This window comes from Gouania willdenowi, chromosome 7 (genome assembly GCF_900634775.1).
Source record: "Gouania willdenowi chromosome 7, fGouWil2.1, whole genome shotgun sequence".
In the NCBI taxonomy this organism is placed as follows: Eukaryota; Metazoa; Chordata; class Actinopteri; order Blenniiformes; family Gobiesocidae; genus Gouania; species Gouania willdenowi.
In genome coordinates this window covers 11,974,365-11,993,522 of record NC_041050.1, presented here as the reverse complement: position 1 = coordinate 11,993,522, position 19,158 = coordinate 11,974,365, and the positions used below count along the sequence as shown (strand labels likewise).

The window sequence follows — 19,158 nt, the reverse complement described above, 5'->3', positions numbered from 1 at the left end:
TGGAGGTATTTTAAGGCAAAGTTATTTGTTAATTATTTGAGTTAATTCAATGTGCTTTACATGATTTAAAAAGTGCAACAGAAAGAGAAAAACGTTAAAATCACCAGTAAAAACATTAAAACAACATTAAAAATATTAAAAATATCCCTCTCAGTCATAGGCAGTAGAGATAGGGATGAGAATCGAAAACCGGTTCTTTCTGAGAACTGGTTCCCAGTAATCGGATTCCTAGGAATCATTTGTTTGTTTGCCTGTCAGTTCCGCTTATCGGTTCCTCTTACGTCGCAAATACGTGATGACATCACACGCAAGCTGCGTGTTAATAAAACCATAGACTGGTCGGAATCGCTAAATTCTTATCAGTTCCCATCCCTAAATAGAGACAAAGTGTGAACCAGCTGTAGCAGTTTGATGAAGACTGTTACAATAGTCCAGTTTGCTGAAGATAAAAGCATGAAGCAACTTCTCATGATCTTTCTGAGTCAGGAAACCGTTCACTCTGTAGATGTTCTTTAGGCGGTATAAAGGCTGTTTTTGTAATGGATTTAATCTGACTGCTGAATATCAGATCTGAGTCAATCAGAACACCTCCTGTACTTTAAGTGTATCTTACTGTATATCTTTACTTTTCTTTCAGTCCCATTTTTTGGACTTTTCAGCAATGCTTCGCCCCCTGTAAAAAAGTGTAGCTCTGCCCCATAACAAGGTGTAGCTCTGGGCCCCTAACAAGGTGTAGCTCCGCCTCCTGTAACAAACTCTAGCTCCGCCCTGTAACAAGGTGTAGTTCCGCCCCCTGTAACAAGGTGTAGCTCCGCCCCTAACAAGGTGTAGCTCCGCCCCCTGTAACAAATTGTTGCTTAACAAATTGTAACAAATTTGCTCACTGTATAAATTCCATTACTAATAGTCTCAGAGTTGCACACAGCAGCTAATCTATATCAGTGGCTTCAGACTTGAAGTGTGACCTAATGTCCCATCTATGTGCTTATCTTTCTCTTTTATTGTCCTTTTAATCATTATTTATCTTGGGGTCAATGTTTCTGCCTGACTCATTCCATTGTCTGTTTGGAAATAACCAGATAACTACTGCTTCCTGTCCTGATAACCGCTGTCTTTTTGTCTGCAGGCGAAACGTCCTGAGCATCTCCAATGGGATTGAAGACATTGGGCCACTAAAGTGGGACCTGGCCCTGTGTCTGCTGGCAGTGTGGGTCATCTGCTTCTTCTGTATCTGGAAGGGAGTCAAGTCCACCGGGAAAGTGAGTGCTGATGTGTTGATGCATCCTGCTCTCGTTAGTTTGACGTGCGTTCATACATGCGTGCGTGCGTGCATGCTACAAGTGTATCCAGTTTAAATGAGCAACGTGGTCTCTGCATTTGATTAGACACTCCTAAACACTGCCTAGTGTGTGACTCTTTACTGTTTATCAGTCGGTTCATGCTTCGATCACAATAATTTCTGTCTCCATCAGGTGGTGTACATAACTGCTACCTTCCCTTTTGTGATGCTGATTATACTGCTGGTGCGTGGTGTGACTCTACCAGGAGCAGCTGAAGGGATTAAATTTTACCTTTATCCCAACTTAACCCGTCTTCAAGATCCAGAGGTAGGATGTGAAACTGATTTTACGTTTGAACCACAATCATGCAAATCTCCTGGTTTAACCCACCTGATGCTAAGTCGAGGTGGTGGGGGGAAAAAACGTAATAATCGATTAATTGTGATTTTATCATTGACGATTATGAATCTTTTCTTAAATTTCCAAAAATTGATTGACATTTTTTTCAAATTGTATTAAAAACCAGATGACTTACTTTAATAAACCACTTAAGATGTTTAAAGAGCTTAAAAAAAACCCACATATTTGTGTGATTGGCTTTGTGATGAACTTGAAGAGATGGAAAGCACGTGGTGCAATCTCATGACCATGGAGGAAGCGGTACCAGCCATCATCTCCCCAAACAGCTTTAGGGATTTTTTTTTTTTTTTAAACTTTCTCAATGAAGCCACATGCACGGCCTGCACAAACAAAGACTCAAGTGTTGTTGAATCACAGTCGAGCCATCAGCAGAAAACAGTTTGTTCATTTTTACAACTGTCAGAGAAAACACACAGGTCACTAATTCTGATAGGTTTGCATGTGCTCACATATGTGTATCAGCAGGTCCTCCTGTTATTCCATTCAGTCCAAAAACCAGTATATTAAGAATAATAACTAATGCGGACATGTACAGTCGGGCAAACAAGTATTTAGTCAGCCACCAGTTGTGCAAATACTCCCACTTAAAAATATGAGAGAGGCCTGGAATTTTCATCATAGGTTTACCTCAACTATGAGAGACAAAATGAGAAAAAAAATCCAGAAAATCCCATTTTTAATGAATTCATTGGTAAATCCCTCGGTAAAGTAAGCATTTGGTCACCTACAAACAAGCAAGATTTCTGGCTCTCACAGACCTGTAACTTCTTCTTTAAGGGGTTCCTCTGTCCCCCACTTGTTACCTGTATTAACGGCACCTGTTTGAACTTGTTATCAGTATAAAAGACACCTGTCCACAACCTCAGTCACACTCCAAACTCTACTATGGCCAAGACCAAAGAGCTGTCAAAGGACATTAGAAACAAAATTGTAGACCTGCAATAGGTGAGCAATTATTAGAAAATGGAAGACATACAAGACCACTGATAATCTCCCTCGATCTGGGGTTCCACGCAGGATTTCACCCCGTGGGGTCAAAATGATCACAAGAACGGTGAGCAAAAATCCCAGAACCACACGGGGGTCCTAGTGAATGACCTGCAGAGAGCTGAAACCAAAGTAACAAAGGCTACCATCAGTAACACACTACGCCACCAGGGACTCAAATCCTGCAGTGCCAGACGTGTCCCCCTGCTTAAGCCAGTACATGTCCGGGCCTGTCTGAAGTTTGCTAGAGAGCATTTGGATGATCCAGAAGAGAATTGGGTGAATGTCATATGGTCAGATGAAACCAAAATAGAACCTTTTGGTAAAGAACACCATACCTACTGTAAAGCATGGGGGTGGTAACATCATGCTTTGGGGCTGTTTCTCTGCAAAGGGACCAGGACGACTGATCTGTGTAAAGGAGAGAATGAATGGGGCCATGTATGATGAAATTTTGAGTGAAAACCTCCTTCCATCAGCAAGGGCATTGAAGATGAAACATGGCTGGGTCTTTCAGCACGTCAATGATCCCAAACACACAGCCCGGGCAACGAAGGAGTGGCTTAGTAAGAAGCGTTTCAAGGTCCTGGAGTGGCTTAGCCAGTCTCCAGATCTCAACCCCATAGAAAATTTTTGGAGGGAGTTGAAAGTCTGTGTTGCCCAGCGACAGCCACAAAACATTGCTGCTCTAGAGGAGATCTGCATGGAGGAATGGGCCAAAATACTAGCAACAGTGTGTGAAAGCCTTGTGAAGACTTACAGAAAACGTTTGACCTCTGTCGTTGCCAACAAAGAGTACATTACAAAGTATTGAGATTAACTTTTGTTATTGACCAAATACATATTTTCCACCTAATTTGCAAATAAATTCATTAAATTCATTCTTTTCTGTCAAAGACTGACCACCAGTGTCAATATCTGCCCTCGCAGGTTTGGATTGATGCTGGAACCCAGATTTTCTTCTCCTACGCCATCTGCCTGGGTGCCATGACGTCCCTAGGGAGCTACAACAAATACAAATACAACTGCTACAGGTGGGTGTGGTCCCTGGAGGGGGAGGAGGAAGGAGGGTGGAGGATGTGGGACTTTAGTAGTGACAGCAACTCGTGTCAGAGACGGTTGTGTGAAAAGAAAAAGAAAAAATGGGAACTTCGGTTCCACCTGTGTTCATTAACAAACCTCCATGACATGTGTGACTCAGGGACTGTTTGCTGCTGGGAGGCCTCAACAGCGGTACCAGTTTTGTCTCTGGCTTCGCAATATTTTCCGTCCTGGGCTTCATGGCACAAGAACAAGGGGTGGACATTGCCGATGTGGCAGAGTCAGGTACGAGGGTCTCAGGTGAAGGCAGCAGTGATGGTGGGCACTGCTGCTGCAGAGTTAAACAAACCAATTGGAGACTAAAAAAAGCAAAAAACCAAATTTAAATCTAGAAAATAACAAAGAGATGCTAAAATGAAGGGATCGGCAATTGCACACTCCTTGAAAAAAAAGAAAAGCAAAGCCTCACAGAGACAGTTCAGTGCTAAATGCTTTCTGAGGACCAGGGTGATTGCATTGGTGCGTTTCTTCCACAGCACAATAGGAGCTCCTCTTTTGGCGTAATCGTCAACGCATCCCACAATCAACCAGCTCATGTTATTCGGTAGCTTTTTACCTCTCTGACTGAGCACATTGGCTCTATACTGTATGTGCATTACTGTTTGTTGACCCTGAGGGGAGATTCCTGACCAGCAGCACTGCACTGCAAAGCCCAGTTCTGTGGATCTGCAGATAAGGACGCCAACAGTTCTGTTTCTGTCCGTGTTCATTTGTCTTTGTGGACTTTGAAGGAGACGTGTCTTCTGAGCATGCTCTTTCATGTTCTTCAACTTAAAACTGTTGTGTATATTAAATGTCATCCTTTAAAAGTCAGTATGTGATACGTCTGTTCTAAATAATTAACACAGGGTCAGGGTTGGGGTCAGTTATAATTGTAATCACGTAACTGATAATAATAATTTATCATGATAATTGTAATTGGAAATAATATGTTTCTGTTGTAATTGTAATTGAGTTAAGGAAATTGACTTTGTCATTGTAACTGGCATGGAAATTCTATAAACTTTCATTTACAATTTAATGAAACGCAAACCAGGGGAACCATGTTACAGTTCTATGGCTTACAAATACTACCTATCATTTTACCATTTAAAAATTGAAATCGAGGGGTAGACTGACACAAAAAAAAGCTTAGACGCCCACACCAAAATATTAATACCAATACTTTCATTGATAAGGAAAGCCTGACAAGGTAACCAAGAGATGAGAAACAAATTGGTTGATGGATAATATTTTTTAGTGTATTTTACAGCTGATTTAAGACATGGATCAAAACTAAATCGTTATCATAAGAGATGTGAACAAAAAGCAAACAGGAGAGGAAGGTTACATTTTATTATAAGCTCAGTAATTGTCATTAATTTTAATTCAACTTTAGTAACTGAGAACGTATTTCTAATTGGCTTTCAGAAGGAAAATAATATTTAATTTAATTGGAAAAATGCCAGTTGTCGTAATTAAATTGTAATTGAACATGGATAATTGAATACATGATTGTAACTGAAAAGTGTAATTGACCCCAACCCTGCACAGGGTACTTTGTTAATTATTTGGAAAATTACAGCCCATATTATGACAATTATTTAGAATGAGACATATATACATATATATTATTCAAATCAATTAATATTCATCAGAATGTTGTTCTTGAATCAATTTGAATCAAAAGTTGAAAAAATTACATTGGAAAAAAAGATTGGATGTTTTTGGAGCACCAGTAACATTTGATTGTTTGATTGCAGGCTCTGTGCGTGTTGCTGTGATGATATTTATTTTTTTAAACTGAATGTTGACTCTGCAAATGTTTCTGTTTGCTTTTATTTGAGTCAGTCAGACTTGAGTTAGCATCGTTGTTGTAGCACATAAAGCAGCAGGCAGTGTAGCTGCAGCAGTGATATTATATCATCTTCATCAGTTTAGCTTCATTTCTCTAGCTTGATGTTAAACATGCTGTGCTGTAACTGTAATGTTAAAGTATAGTTAATACAGATGTTTTAAACTGTTTGATAATGTCATCCTGTTGTAACATAGACTGTTAATCTGTAGGCAAATTTACTCATCATTGTTTATTTAATGTTATTTAATTACTAAATGTTAGATTTATGTGATTTCTGCTTTCTGGAGCACATTGGAGGAGAATAAATCTCTGCTCAGTGTTTTTAGATCAGCTTCCGCAGTTATTTCCGATCCTCTTTGAGTGTGTCGTCCAAGCTGAAATCCCACAGAAATGTTAATTCTGTTCTCTCCTGCCCTCTCCCTCGTCCCCTCCCTCTTTTCCCCCCCAGGTCCCGGTTTGGCCTTCATCGCCTACCCTAAAGCCGTGTCCATGATGCCGCTGCCAACGCTGTGGGCTGTTTTGTTCTTCATCATGTTGCTGCTCCTGGGCTTGGACAGTCAGGTCAGAGGGGGTTTCACTAATCTTTCAGCGTCTATATTATAAATATTGACTCAGTGCGGCATCCATTAGTATCAGATCCACACTTTAGCGCAGTGGTTCTTTCTTCTTTGGCTCAAGTACTTCCTTTCTCTTTATGATTCATTATTTAAAAACAACTATAGAGCACAATGATGTTTTAAATTTTTTTTAAAAGAAAAAAATTCAAAAACCTATTTTAATTTTTCAGAAATTTCAGGCGATCCTATTTAAACTTCAGACGACTCCACATGGGGTCCTTACCCCAAAGTTGAAAAACACTGATTTAGCGCTTCCTGAATAGATTTATTTTATAGTTTTTAATCTTTTTCCATCATCTCACGCCTGGTGTGGAACCAAGACTGACAATTTATTTGTTAATTTTCCACTCTCTCGCTCAAATACCCCATGCACTGTCATCGCGTACCCCTGGGGGTACATGTACCCCCATTTGAGAAACACTGCTTTAGCGGTCCCATGATTTATTTTTATTTTTTTTGGCTCCTCTCTGCCGCAACATGTAAAACGCATTTAGTTCCTCTCTGATCCAGATCCATCATCAGCAGGATATCAGGTGACTAACAGACAAGAGAGATGACCATGCCCACAAAGGCATTTTACTACTGCCCTGTGTGAGGATTACACCCCCCACCCCACCCCACCTAGTGCTACAAATCCAGTTTTGAGAAGTCAGTGGTTGTAAGTCAAAGTAGTTACAAGAGGCTGCATGCAAATCATACATCTGTGATACAAAGCACAGCTTTGATTAGGAAGAGACAAAACATAAGCGTCCACTCAAGGAATTCTTCCTCTGTATCAAATTTCCAGCCTCCAAGTGTAATTCTACTCCGGTGCTAACTCAGTCCTGCACATGGCTGCCGCTCGTCCAAGCAGGCAGTGAGATCAGGCCCAGCTTTTAAATTTGAGTAGGAGCTAATTCTCCTGAGTATATAAGAGAAAGGGTGTAGCTGTGCGAGTGTGTGCTTTCTGTGGGGCTTTGAATGAAAGAGCAAGAGTTGTGATTACTGATTTATGGAAATAAGAAATGAATGCAAGTTAGTAAAATGTGCTCTGAAACAGAACCTGGGCGTGTCCGCGTGCGTCGGCGTGTTTTATTGACCATAAATGTTCTGCTGATTTGTGGCCCTGAATGCGATATATTGTTGACGTCGCTCACACACACATGCCGCTGGGATGTGAGGGGTTTTTTGTTCCATGCTGTGCAACAAAGGAGCATGTCACAGCGCTTTGACGAATAGTCACAATTTAATAATCGCATCATGTCATTTTGTGACTCGTCGTCACACAAAACCAGGGTGTCGCACAGACAAAGTGCAGGCGGAGAATCGCTGCGTGTTTCAGAGAGGAACCTTGTTTCGGGTTTCACTGCAGCCCAACAAAGACGTCCCTCATTCCGTGATCACTGCTTTGTTGAAGCAAAGCATGAAATGCCTGCACACAGACTGAGTGTAGTGTTGGTTTAATATATGTGTCAAACTCGAGGCCCGGGGGCCAAATCTGGCCTTTAGAGCATCCGATTTGGCCCACAGGAGAAAGTGAAACAGACGGAGAGAACATGAATCATTGTGTAAATTACCAAATACTTCATTTGTAAATTGTTGTTGAAGGAACAATAATTTTTTCCAAAATCCTGCAATTTTTCTCAAATGATTCTACAAAATCTCCCCAAATCAAATAAAAATTGGTCAAAAAATCAATCAATCAAAGGACATTTAAGTATCTGTCACTTATTGCTTAGTGTTGATGCCTTCCATACTTTGTCTGATTTATAACTGGAAATGCAAACTTGTGCACATTAATGTTGAAATTCTTCATTTTCCGACCTAAAACCTGTGGCCCACTTGTGATTGAACTGGTCCGTATTTGGCCCTTGAGCTAAAATGAGTTTGACACCACTGGCTTAATGTCTCGGAGACTTTAATTTAAGGGTTTTAAATCTTGCGGTCATGACCCATGTGGGGTCGCCTGAAATGTTTAGTAATTGACTAACATAAAATATCAATGTATATTTTTAATTATTCTTCTTTTCGAAGTGGAAACCTAACACACAATCTAAAACGACTGTACTTCATTCTATACCTTCACTTTCGCCAATATAAATCTAGTTGGAATAAAATGGAGCAACTTGTCACTAATCCTGGCTACTCTGTGTTTTTAACACCATAAAATTAGTATAACAAAGGTTATCAAAAATTAATTTGAGAAAAAAATGGTCGGTAGCACTTGACGTTTTATACAGGCTGACATTACACTATTATCTGTCATTAGAATGAATAAGGTGTCATGAAGGCTGTCGTTAAATGTTGTTTGCTAAATTATGACACCTTTGGAGCTATGTTGGCATTTTTTGGGTTATGTGGTAAATGGACTTGATTTACTGTATATAGCGCTTTTATGCCTATACTGAAGTAGTACCAAAGCACTTTACGATATCCACTCATTCACACACCAATGGGACTGAGCTACCATGCAAGGCGCTGGTCAACCACTGGGAGCAACTTAGGGTTCAGTGTCTTGTTAAGGAACACTTTGACGCATAGACAGGTATCGAACCCCCAACCTCTCGATCAGACCCCTCTACCACCTGAGTCACGGTCACCCTAGGTGGAGGGTTCTAGTGGGGTTAGGCAGGGTTAGGATAGGGGACTAAAGGTAAAGCATGGGTAACAGGGCATCTTTACTGTTTTCTGTTTAAAAAATTCTCATTTTAAAACCAAATTAAAGCTTAAAAGAATTTTAAATAAAAAAATAAATAAAAGGTTAGACACCCTAAACTAGTTTTGAATTAAAAGGGCTTAGATAAGGGACTCAGGGAAGATGATACGCATTGACTGTCGGGAACCCTGTAAAATGTGATTAAAAGGTAACTTTAAGAATTCCTAAAGAAAACGTAAAACCAACTCATAAAATAATTACAATTTCTAAAATTGGGTGAGGAGTTAGGCTTAGGGGTTCGGGTAATGAATGACACTGACAGCCTTCATAACACCTTTTTCATGCTAATGACAGGTGTCATGTCATGATAATGACAGTGTATGGTCAGCCTTATGTATAAAACGTCAAGTAAAGTGTTACCAAAATGTCTTTAGGGTCGTCATAAATTTGTGATATCAAAATGGGGTGACGGTCCATAAAAGGTTGGAAACCACTGCTTTAATGCATGTTTTTGTCTTTGCAGTTTGTTGAGGTGGAAGGGCAGATCACCTCCATCGTGGATCTGTATCCAGAGGTCCTGAGGAGAGGTTACCGGAGGGAGATCTTCATAGCCGTCATGTGCTTCATAAGCTATCTCTTCGGGCTCGCCATGGTAACAAAAGTAAGTCAAAGCAAAGTGTCCCTCAGCCTCCTCTTATCTTCTTTAGAGAAGGAAAGATGAGCTGTGTGTTTGGATCAACAACATGGATAATGACACGGCTTTTCCTCATGCCTTTCTGCTCCTACATTGTTAGAACCAAATATGGCCCCCGGGCCACATTCACCGCTCCACTCTCATCTTGCATGTCCGAATGGAACAATGTGGAATGGCGTTTTCCGTTTAGCAGTTAACTGTGCTGCAATGACGTCTGAGCACCTGTTGAACTGGGCCTCCATTGGTTCCGTGCCAGCATTCTTCTGAGCCACTCTAAAAATCGCCCCCCCCACCCCGCTTTATAGCCCCTTTTTGACTCTGTCACTATCGTTCTTGCCATGCACAATAAAAAGGGGATTAATGAAGCTCGCCTTCTTTCTGTCTTTTCTTCTTTCAGGGTGGCATGTATGTGTTTCAACTCTTTGACTACTATGCAGCCAGTGGTGTGTGCCTTTTGTGGGTGGCGTTCTTTGAATGCATCGCTGTAGCCTGGGTTTATGGTAAGTGGAAACGCTGCTCTCATGTGTGTTGGGGTTTCTAAAGTGTCTGTTAGGGTTTAAAGTAATGATCTGAAAGAGTTGGCTGAAAAAGGCCCTAGTGATCTCTGTACTTCAGCACAAAGGTGCCCTTGTGCCTGTTTTCAACGTGTGGGTAGTAAATAAGTTTAACTGCAGGGGTGTGTTGAGGTTGTAGAGTAGTGGGGTTGGAGTTAATCTTCTACTGGGAAGCGATTGGTTGGCTACGGGTGCCTCCGACCAAAAAACCCCAAACCCCAAAAATGAAGTAGCCATTATTCCAGCACACATTCTCTCATAGATTCCTTTTCTCAATAACAAACAGCTTTTTGTAATCTCAGAATTTATTAAATGTACATGAGAACAACGGATGGAGGGGAATTGATTCAATTATTACAAAAATCAATCACAGTGAAAATGATAAATTATCCATGGCCAAGGTTTATTTCAGCACCGTAGTCAGATGTATCCCTTATCCACTGAAAAATAGGAACAATGCTGTTTATTTTTGTTTGTTTATTTACTTTATTTTTATATAAAACTATGTATGCATATGTTGTTTTGTTGATACTGTACATATATATTTAAAAACTTGGGACTGAAAGATGTAATTATATTATATTACCGAGTCAAATTCCTCGTGTGTACAACATACACTTGGCGAATAAAGATGATTCTGATTCTGATATATATTATATTTGTACTATTTTTTCCCAATGTAAATGTAAATTACAAAAAATAAAATAAAATGATAAATTATCACTGCCAAGCAGGTCATACATTCACTGGCATTTATTAATGTATTTGTCTGTTAGCAGGTTGTCACAAAAGTATTTAACAGATTTTGACAAAATATTACCCAAAGATAGACCAGGGTTCCTACAGCTTCAGTCAAGTTAAATTCAAGACTTTTTAAGACGTTTTAATGCCATTTCAGATTAAATTTAAGAACGACAACACAAGATGATCACCAAAATAGCCAAAAAACTATGAAACAACAAAACACATTTCCTGTTTGGGGCACATTTCCCCACGTTGTTTAAAGTTGCTAGAAGCATGACGTGCATCTAAAGTAGTTTTGTAGTTGGTTCTGTTGTCATGATTGTGCCTTATTTTTAGATTCATGAATTTAATGCCGTTTAAGCGATCGTGTAGACCTTACGCCTTGGATTATTCCGCTCAAATTTGGAGAGGATCCGAATCAGTTTACGGATTCTGGGTCAGTTTTTTAAAACAAAAATAAATCTGTATCCATTATCATTTGCGAAATTTCAAAAATGAATATCTTGGTTCGGAATGAACACAATTTTTATGAAATTTGACTTTGTAAAGTGTTGCTTCCGCAATTATCCCACGGAGTTCACAATTAAAAGCGTAATCCAGATCTAGATGGTGCACTTCATCATGATTTTTGAAAAAATGTGGGCGTCCATACATTTGGACCTACTGTATCGTTATTAATGGAGATAGACATTTCTTCCATTTTTTTTTTTTTTTAATTTTGTGATCACAATGATCAAAACTCATTCCAAAGATCTGTCAAATGTTGAAAACAAGCAACAGCAACAATCAGCAACAACAACAATGAAAAAGTGTGCCACACCATAAGTTAAAGGTCAGGAATGAACAGTCATAACAAACCACACCTTGTATATCTATGTAGTGCAGGACACAGTAGCACTAATTGCTGCAGTATATGGTTTTCAAGCTTCATAAACGTCTAAATGTGGGCCTTTATGAAGGTCATTAAACTATTACTACACGTGGACAGCAGTTAGTTGAAGTGTTGAGTGTCCTTTGATGTTTGGCAGGAGTGGATAATTTCTATGATGGAGTGGAAGATATGATTGGCTACAGACCAAACTCGTGGATGAAATGGAGCTGGACCATAATTACTCCTGTCCTCTGTATGGTGAGGCGTCGTCCTTTTATTGTGCTGAAAATACGGCGACAGATACCATGAACAATGGGGTGACATAGGAGGAGCTTTGATTAAATGTGTCACACGTTTGTTTTGTTTTGTTTTTTTGACAGGGCTGCTTCATTTTCTCTCTGGCAAAGTACAAGCCTTTGACCTACAACAAAGTTTATGAGTATCCGGACTGGGCCATCGGTCTGGGCTGGTTTTTGGCCATGACCTCCATGATTTGCATCCCAATGGTGATGGTCATCAAGATCTTACAGTCCGAGGGGTCTTTGATTGAGGTGAGCTGTTGATTCATTGGTTATTTGCTTATGGTTTAATCAAACCATTATTTAAAAGGCCAAAAAGAAGTTGGCAAAACACATGAAAAGAACAAACGATCAGTTCTTGAATAACCTAGAACCAATTAATTCATATCTTTATGAAATTCCACTCAGTTATGTTGGGTTTGTTCCTCAATTACACCACAGAGTTTCATCAGGATCTAATTTTTTTAATAAATGGGTGTTCCTATACATTTGCACCTAATGTATTGTTATTGATGGGCCTTTAAAGTATCACTAATCCAGGAACAACCAATATCTGGTAAAGAGGATATTTGGCGCTTGGTGCAGGTTTGCACTCCTTGATTTTAACATGATTTAGTTATTTTTACATTGTTTGACATAAAAATATAGTTTTTTACTGGTTGAACCTGGATGTGCATAATGGAGGCCTGTCCATTACAGGAATACACACCTTTACTACAACATGATAATGACAGCTAATGTGTTCAGAGAATCATGGTAAAGTTTAAGACAGCTAATCACGTGTGTAGTAAGGTGGCTCACAAATTAATTTTCACCAAATTTTGCCAGATTGCATTTTGCCTTGTTCACATTGACATTGTAAACATTTGTACCAAAAATTGAGTAAATTGCTGCACATTTAGGGGTGGCACACTTTTTCCACAACGTTGCCATTTTTATTTTATTTTCAGGAGTAGTGTTTGAACTGTTCTCATGTTCTTACTCATTTAGTTTAAATACAGGGAGAAGCTATTGATGACCACACTTCCCTTTATATTGTTCAAGTTTTTGATATCTGCGAAAGTTATGCATTCTTTGGTTGAGCAATAAAAATTGTGGAAAAAGTGTGTCACCCTTTACAGATCTTATATAGCCCAAATATTTGGTAAAGATGTTCAGAATATGAGTAGGAACAAGGCAAAATGCAATCTGGCAAAATTTGAAAAGCTTTTTTTATACCATTATATTGTGAACCACTCTAGTGTGCTGTGTATCGCACTTGTTTTCATATTTGATGCAAAGGCAAGGGTTTGTAAAGAATGTGCCTAGTATTGTCACTGTGAAATAAACACTGACATCTGGTGTTTTCTGTCCCTCAGAGGATCAAAGCGGTGGCGGCCCCGGCGAAGTCAGGCGTGAGCTCCAGGCCCAAGGAGTACAACTTGAAAGGCAGCGAGCTGTCGGCGCCGCTGGATCCCAACGGGAACAATGGCTTGATGAAGCCCACCCACTCCATTGTGGAAACAACGATGTGAGCGCTCTCTGTGAGAGGAATACGATTGATGTGCTTTCGCTGTTCTCATCATATTTGCTAACTTTGATATTAGTAGGTTTACAACGCCCAGTATATTCACATTAGCGATACGTTGGTTTGATTTCTATGATGAAAGTTGTACATTGTTGTAATTTTTTTTGTTTCTTCCTGTTATTTTTATTTTTTACTATATTGATATTGTCGATGTTACAATTGTAGATGCAGTAGTTGGCACTGATCTTGGCAGTACTTAGCGTTAGCATACGTTCAATGTTTACTACCTTTCTTTTGATTCCGGGGAGATGACAAATTTGCCTTTTTTTTTTTTTTGAGTGAGAAAAGGGAAAAAAAAAGTCATATGTCACTTCTCAGTCAGTCAGTCAGTCAGTCAACTAAACGAGTAAATAGCCATAAAAGGGTAGAGAATGTCTAAACGCCGTCATGTGACCATGGCAGTGACGTTTCTACTGCTGATTTCTGGTCTGTTTGTGGCTTTTTTTGTCAGCAGCAGAAGCGACACATCCACATCACAGAGAGTACGTGATGCGTTAGTGACACTGTGTAGTCGATTCTTGCTTTATGTCCAAGTTACAAGTTAAACAAGGCTTTGGTCAAATACTGTGAGAAATGCATTGACGTGGAGAAGCGCTGAGGGACAACAGGGAGGAGAAAAGAGAAAGTGGCATTTTGAAAGCATTTGTTCACTGCCTGTGTGACTACTATCTATCGGCAGTCCCAGTGCATTTATCAAAACCTCTCTTTGCACTTTATATGTTTCACCTTTATTGTAGTGTTTGTTTTAACTTTTGTAAAGAAATTTCAACTTGCAACACATTCAGAAAGAGATATTTTTTAGCTTCCTAACTTTTTGGATAAGGATGCTCTTTGACCCAGTCGTCTCCTAGAGAGGACGCAGAAAACGGACTAGAAATCTGACCTCAAAATACCCTGATTTACAGTCATCATTGGGATCTGTGAGCACTTCAGTCAGAAAGCAAAAAAAAAAGCTTCTTTGTGAACATCCAAAAGGTTTTTTTTCTTCTGCAAAGCATTCACTGGACTGTAGTTTCCAATGCGCAGTTACATTTGTAATGTAGAATTTGAAATGTTTGTAAATCACATTTGCCTTTTTGTAACAATTTTTTACTGTACATCATCTAAATATCTGACCACTGATTCATTGTTATTCTAAAGTCTCAACATGTTTTCTAATTAATAACTATTGTGAGCCTGGATTAATCTTTCTTAGCGTGCAATATTCAGCCACGCAGCGTCATTCTCTGCTGCTTCAAAAGGAGTAAAAAAAAATAATCAAGTCACGGAGTTAAAAATATCAGCTGAGGAAAACATTTCCCTGAGCTGTGTCCACACACACACACACACACACACACACACAGAAATGTTGAACCATGTGGATTTTTTCAATTGTACCAAAGTATTATTGGCTTACAGTTTCCCCTTTTGAGATGCATATTGCATCATTTCATTTTAGAATAATTAAACATATTCCTCTTTGTATCTGTGTGCCTGCCTTTTGTCATTTTTATTCAACATGTGATATTCAATGTTATTTCTATTTAGTTGAACACAATGAGACTGATAAGAAAAGATTCAATGGGAAGATATTTGCAGTCAATTAAAATGCATGAATGTAATTAATCAAGAGCCCCGCAAAGGAAAGATCTGACACAGCTTTGTTTGTCCCAACTGCAAAATGTATCGTTTGCTATTTATTTAATAAGGGCAGTATAAAAGCATACAGCCCGAGGTCGTTTTAAATGCACATTTTAAAACTAAAAACACTATCCATAACCACGGCAAGGCAAATTTATTTGTATAACGCATTTCATACACAAGGCAATTCAATGTGCTTTACATGATTAAAAAGTGGAACAGATAACATTTACCGTTTAAAATCAATCATTAAGAAGGTTGAAATCAGCAGTAAAAACTTTAAATCAACAATAATAGGAAAAATATCTCTCTCAACCAAACACTGCCAGCTCCATTAAACCCAATAATAACCTTAGAAAACATGAATTCTCTCCAGGTGTTAATTCAATATACACTTAAAATGGTTTGAATATATTCTAAAATCAATGGACTGAGAGTTGTGTTTTTTTCATAATTGAACAACTCCCATTGCAAGTATTGTTTTACAGGCATTTTAAAAACAGGTTAAAGATCACCAAATTAAATAAAGCAAACTAAAATCATATTTAAATTCTTTAGAATATTATAACAATTAACTTAAATAAGAGGGTTTTTTTTATTATTTTTTAGATTGCGTACTTAAAATTTGAGAACATAAATCAATTTTATCATGCAGAAAAATCAATAAACACATTTGTATGTAATAGACAATATATATTTTTCATTTTAAAGATACATTTAAATCATCACAAGCAGCCTAAGTGAAGAAGGTTTCGGGACCCTATCGAATCCATGACACACCCACAAAAATGTAATCAATCCTGAAGAAAAACTAAAGTTTGTCCAACTATACGAACAACGGAATAAAGCGGTTAGTGAGTTTAGTGACGGTTGGTTGAAACAAAAAATGATCTCCCTGTGTGGGTACCTCAGGGATCCAACAGTGTTTTATTTTTTTAATTAAAGGACATGCAGAGTGTGAACCCATCTGACTTTTAACCTACTTATCTGTTCATCGACTCAATGGATTAGAGAAAAACCTGCTGCATGTTTTGTTTGGCGCCATAAATTTAATCACCTCTGCTTCTCACTTTCACCTCCATTAATACTATTTTTGATAGTGATACTTGTCCATATCACAATACATTACACGTCTCAAATAGCAATCTATATTTATTTAAGCATCCCACATTGAAGCCCATCCCCCCCCCCAAAAAAAAATATAAATAAATACTCCCACACCTCATTGACAGCAGTCTGAAACTTTAAAGGTTTTCACACCACCATCAATCCACTGCTCACCACCCAGCTGACGGAAAGTGCTCTCACATCGACATCCCATTCAAAGAACCAGGATTGGTTTACTGTGGCACGTGTACCACTGCCTGTCCAAAACACTCAAATCATCAAATCTCTCAGTGCACGTCACCTGTGTGAATGTGTGAGAATCTAAGGCCGCGCATGACTTCATGGAAATTGGACAGACCTTCAACTGACGCTTGCAGACGTGTCTCTGCACAAAGAGCTTATACCATGATGATCAAAGTTGTATAGTACGGAATGTAATGTGTTTGTGTTTGAATCACAAAAGGCAAATATTTAAAAATTATGTTTTGATTTCTTCCAAAAATTAAGAATGTTAAAGCTCCACTTTTAAGAAAGGTATTTGAAAAAATATTTTATTCACCTCACTACTTGAAGCTTTTTCATGGTCCTTATTTCATCCATCGATGGTTTAAAACAGTATACAGTGATGAGTCATCAGAGCGAACACGTCGCTCCATCAACTGATCATGGTCCATTTCCTCTCTTGATGTGCAAGCTGCTTTCTCTGAATGGGTAAGTCTTCGATACCAAATTACCTATGTTTCTCAAATGGGAGTATGCAATGGCACAACAGGGGGTACTTGAGAGAGAGAAAGTGTAAAATTAACATATAAAGCCTTAAAAACATGGGGTTGATGGAAATTATCTTGATTAGAGCATGAACTGTAAATACAAGGGACAGTTTTGGACCCACACTAGGTAGGAGATGACCGGAATTGATTAAAACTATAGAAATAAATCTATTTTTGAGACATTATATACTGTTTCATTCCACTTATTTACAAAGTTAAATTCTTTAAAATGTGTGTTATCACTCATTCATTCCATTATTATGCTCTATAGTTGGTCTTTCATATATTATCAGCAAAATGTTGTAGCTGAAAAAAGGGGGTACTTGGAGTCAGAAATAAGAGAAAAGGGGTACTTGAGCCAAAAAAGTTCAAGAACCACTGGCCTATACTATAAAACAAGCCCCTGCATATAGATAGTTACAACTAGAATATTTCCATTTCCTGAAGAAAATGCAATTGAGGATGTAGGTCCTGGCCCGTTTCGCACTGTATTAACTGAGCATTAGCAGGCATTAACATTAACTAGCATTAGCATTAACTAGCATGATCATTAACAAACTAGCGTTAGAGAATATTAGCATTACCCTTAACGTTAACAAGGCTCAAACATACTCAGGCAGACCCTGCGCACATCGGACTCTGCGTGGACTCTTCTCAGAACTTACAAACCCGGGCGCTCCACCGCGTAGTAGTTTCCATTAAAATCCTACGTGTCCCATAATTCTTAGCGCTTCTCTGTGGAAGGTGTCGCTACTTTCGTGGCTCGTCTACTAGTCTTTCCACTAAGCTAGTGTTCATAGGTCGGTGTTACATTTAATACGGGTCGACAGCATTAGCATTACTATAGCATTAGAATTAACCTAGCATTACCATTCACCCAGCAATAGCACTAACCTAGAATTTGCAGTAGCCTAGCAGTAGCAATAACCTAGCATTCACACTAACCTAGCATTAACATTAACCTAGCACTAACATTAACTTAGCAAAAGCATCAACTTAGCATTTAACTTAAAAATAGCATAAGCCTAGTACGAGCACTAACCTAGCATTAACATTAACTTAGCAATAGCAAAACACTTAAAAATAGCATTAGCACTAACCTAGAATTAACCTAGCATTGACACTAACCTAGCATTAACCTAACAATAACACTCACCTGGCAATAGTATTAGCCTAGCATTAGCATTACTCTCGCATTACAATTAACCTAGCATGCCTCCTGCATCCTCACTAAAAAACTTCCTGCAGTCTTGCAACACTTTAAAATTTGGTGTCATTTACTTTAGTACTACCATTAGGCTATATAGTACCATACATCCAGTACTTTACAAAATATTAAGAACAAAGTAACTATAGGTTATTTTTGTAAACCTGGTTCTAAGTAATATGAGTGAGATGTCACTACGGGATCTCGCCTCTACTACATTCCTCAGAATACCTGTTACACTTTGCCAATCCTGATTGGCCGGTGAAGCGCATCAGTTCAATGGGAGAACCTCCCACCTCCTATAAAAGGAGGGGACGAACAGGTGTGCTCTTGTAAGCAAACTTAGTAAGAAAACTTCTTTTTGTTCAAGAAAGAAGGGCAGTCTGGTGAGAAATCTCACTCATATTACTCATAAAACCGGAATTACAAAAGTAACTTTATAGTTCTATGTCATAATATTTCATGAGATGTCTCACTATGGGATATGGAAACTCCCGTAGTGCAGACATGCTGACCGAGCGTCACCAGCCTAGGGGGCAGGAATCTGCTCAGGACATTAAGACCACCCGTGCCATGCACGGGGTGGATACGTCCAGCATGTAGAAAGCGGACATCTGTTCTGCTCGCCGCCGAACATATTTCCTGGACAGACACTCCCCTGAACAAGGGCCAGGATGTGGCAAGTCCCGGAGTGTGCATGCAGGGCCCGTAGACGGCTGCAGACCCTGACATGAGTAAGCCATAACAATCGCCTCCACCACCCAGTGTGACAGGTGTTGCTTAGAGACAGGCTTCCCCTTACGGGGGTTAGCCCAGTAGAAAAGCAGCTGATCGTTCTTCCTGAGGAC

The 19,158-nt window shown here is 39.1% G+C and overlaps 1 protein-coding gene across 3 annotated transcripts in view; it reads left to right on the top strand.

Annotated features, from left to right (window-relative positions):
• LOC114466440 (sodium- and chloride-dependent taurine transporter-like) overlaps positions 1-13,896 on the top strand; it is a 28,046-nt gene extending 14,150 nt beyond the window's left edge. For all 3 annotated transcript variants that reach the window (XM_028451854.1, XM_028451852.1, XM_028451853.1), the window contains 10 exons: positions 1,127-1,259; positions 1,473-1,607; positions 3,618-3,721; positions 3,889-4,013; positions 6,074-6,186; positions 9,401-9,538; positions 9,969-10,071; positions 11,898-11,998; positions 12,121-12,291; positions 13,398-13,896. In XM_028451854.1, the coding sequence (XP_028307655.1) occupies positions 1,127-1,259; positions 1,473-1,607; positions 3,618-3,721; positions 3,889-4,013; positions 6,074-6,186; positions 9,401-9,538; positions 9,969-10,071; positions 11,898-11,998; positions 12,121-12,291; positions 13,398-13,553 (1,279 nt within the window). In that variant the 3' untranslated portion in view covers positions 13,554-13,896. The remainder of the gene's footprint in view (positions 1-1,126; positions 1,260-1,472; positions 1,608-3,617; positions 3,722-3,888; positions 4,014-6,073; positions 6,187-9,400; positions 9,539-9,968; positions 10,072-11,897; positions 11,999-12,120; positions 12,292-13,397) is intronic.
• The last annotated feature ends 5,262 nt before the right edge of the window (positions 13,897-19,158 follow it).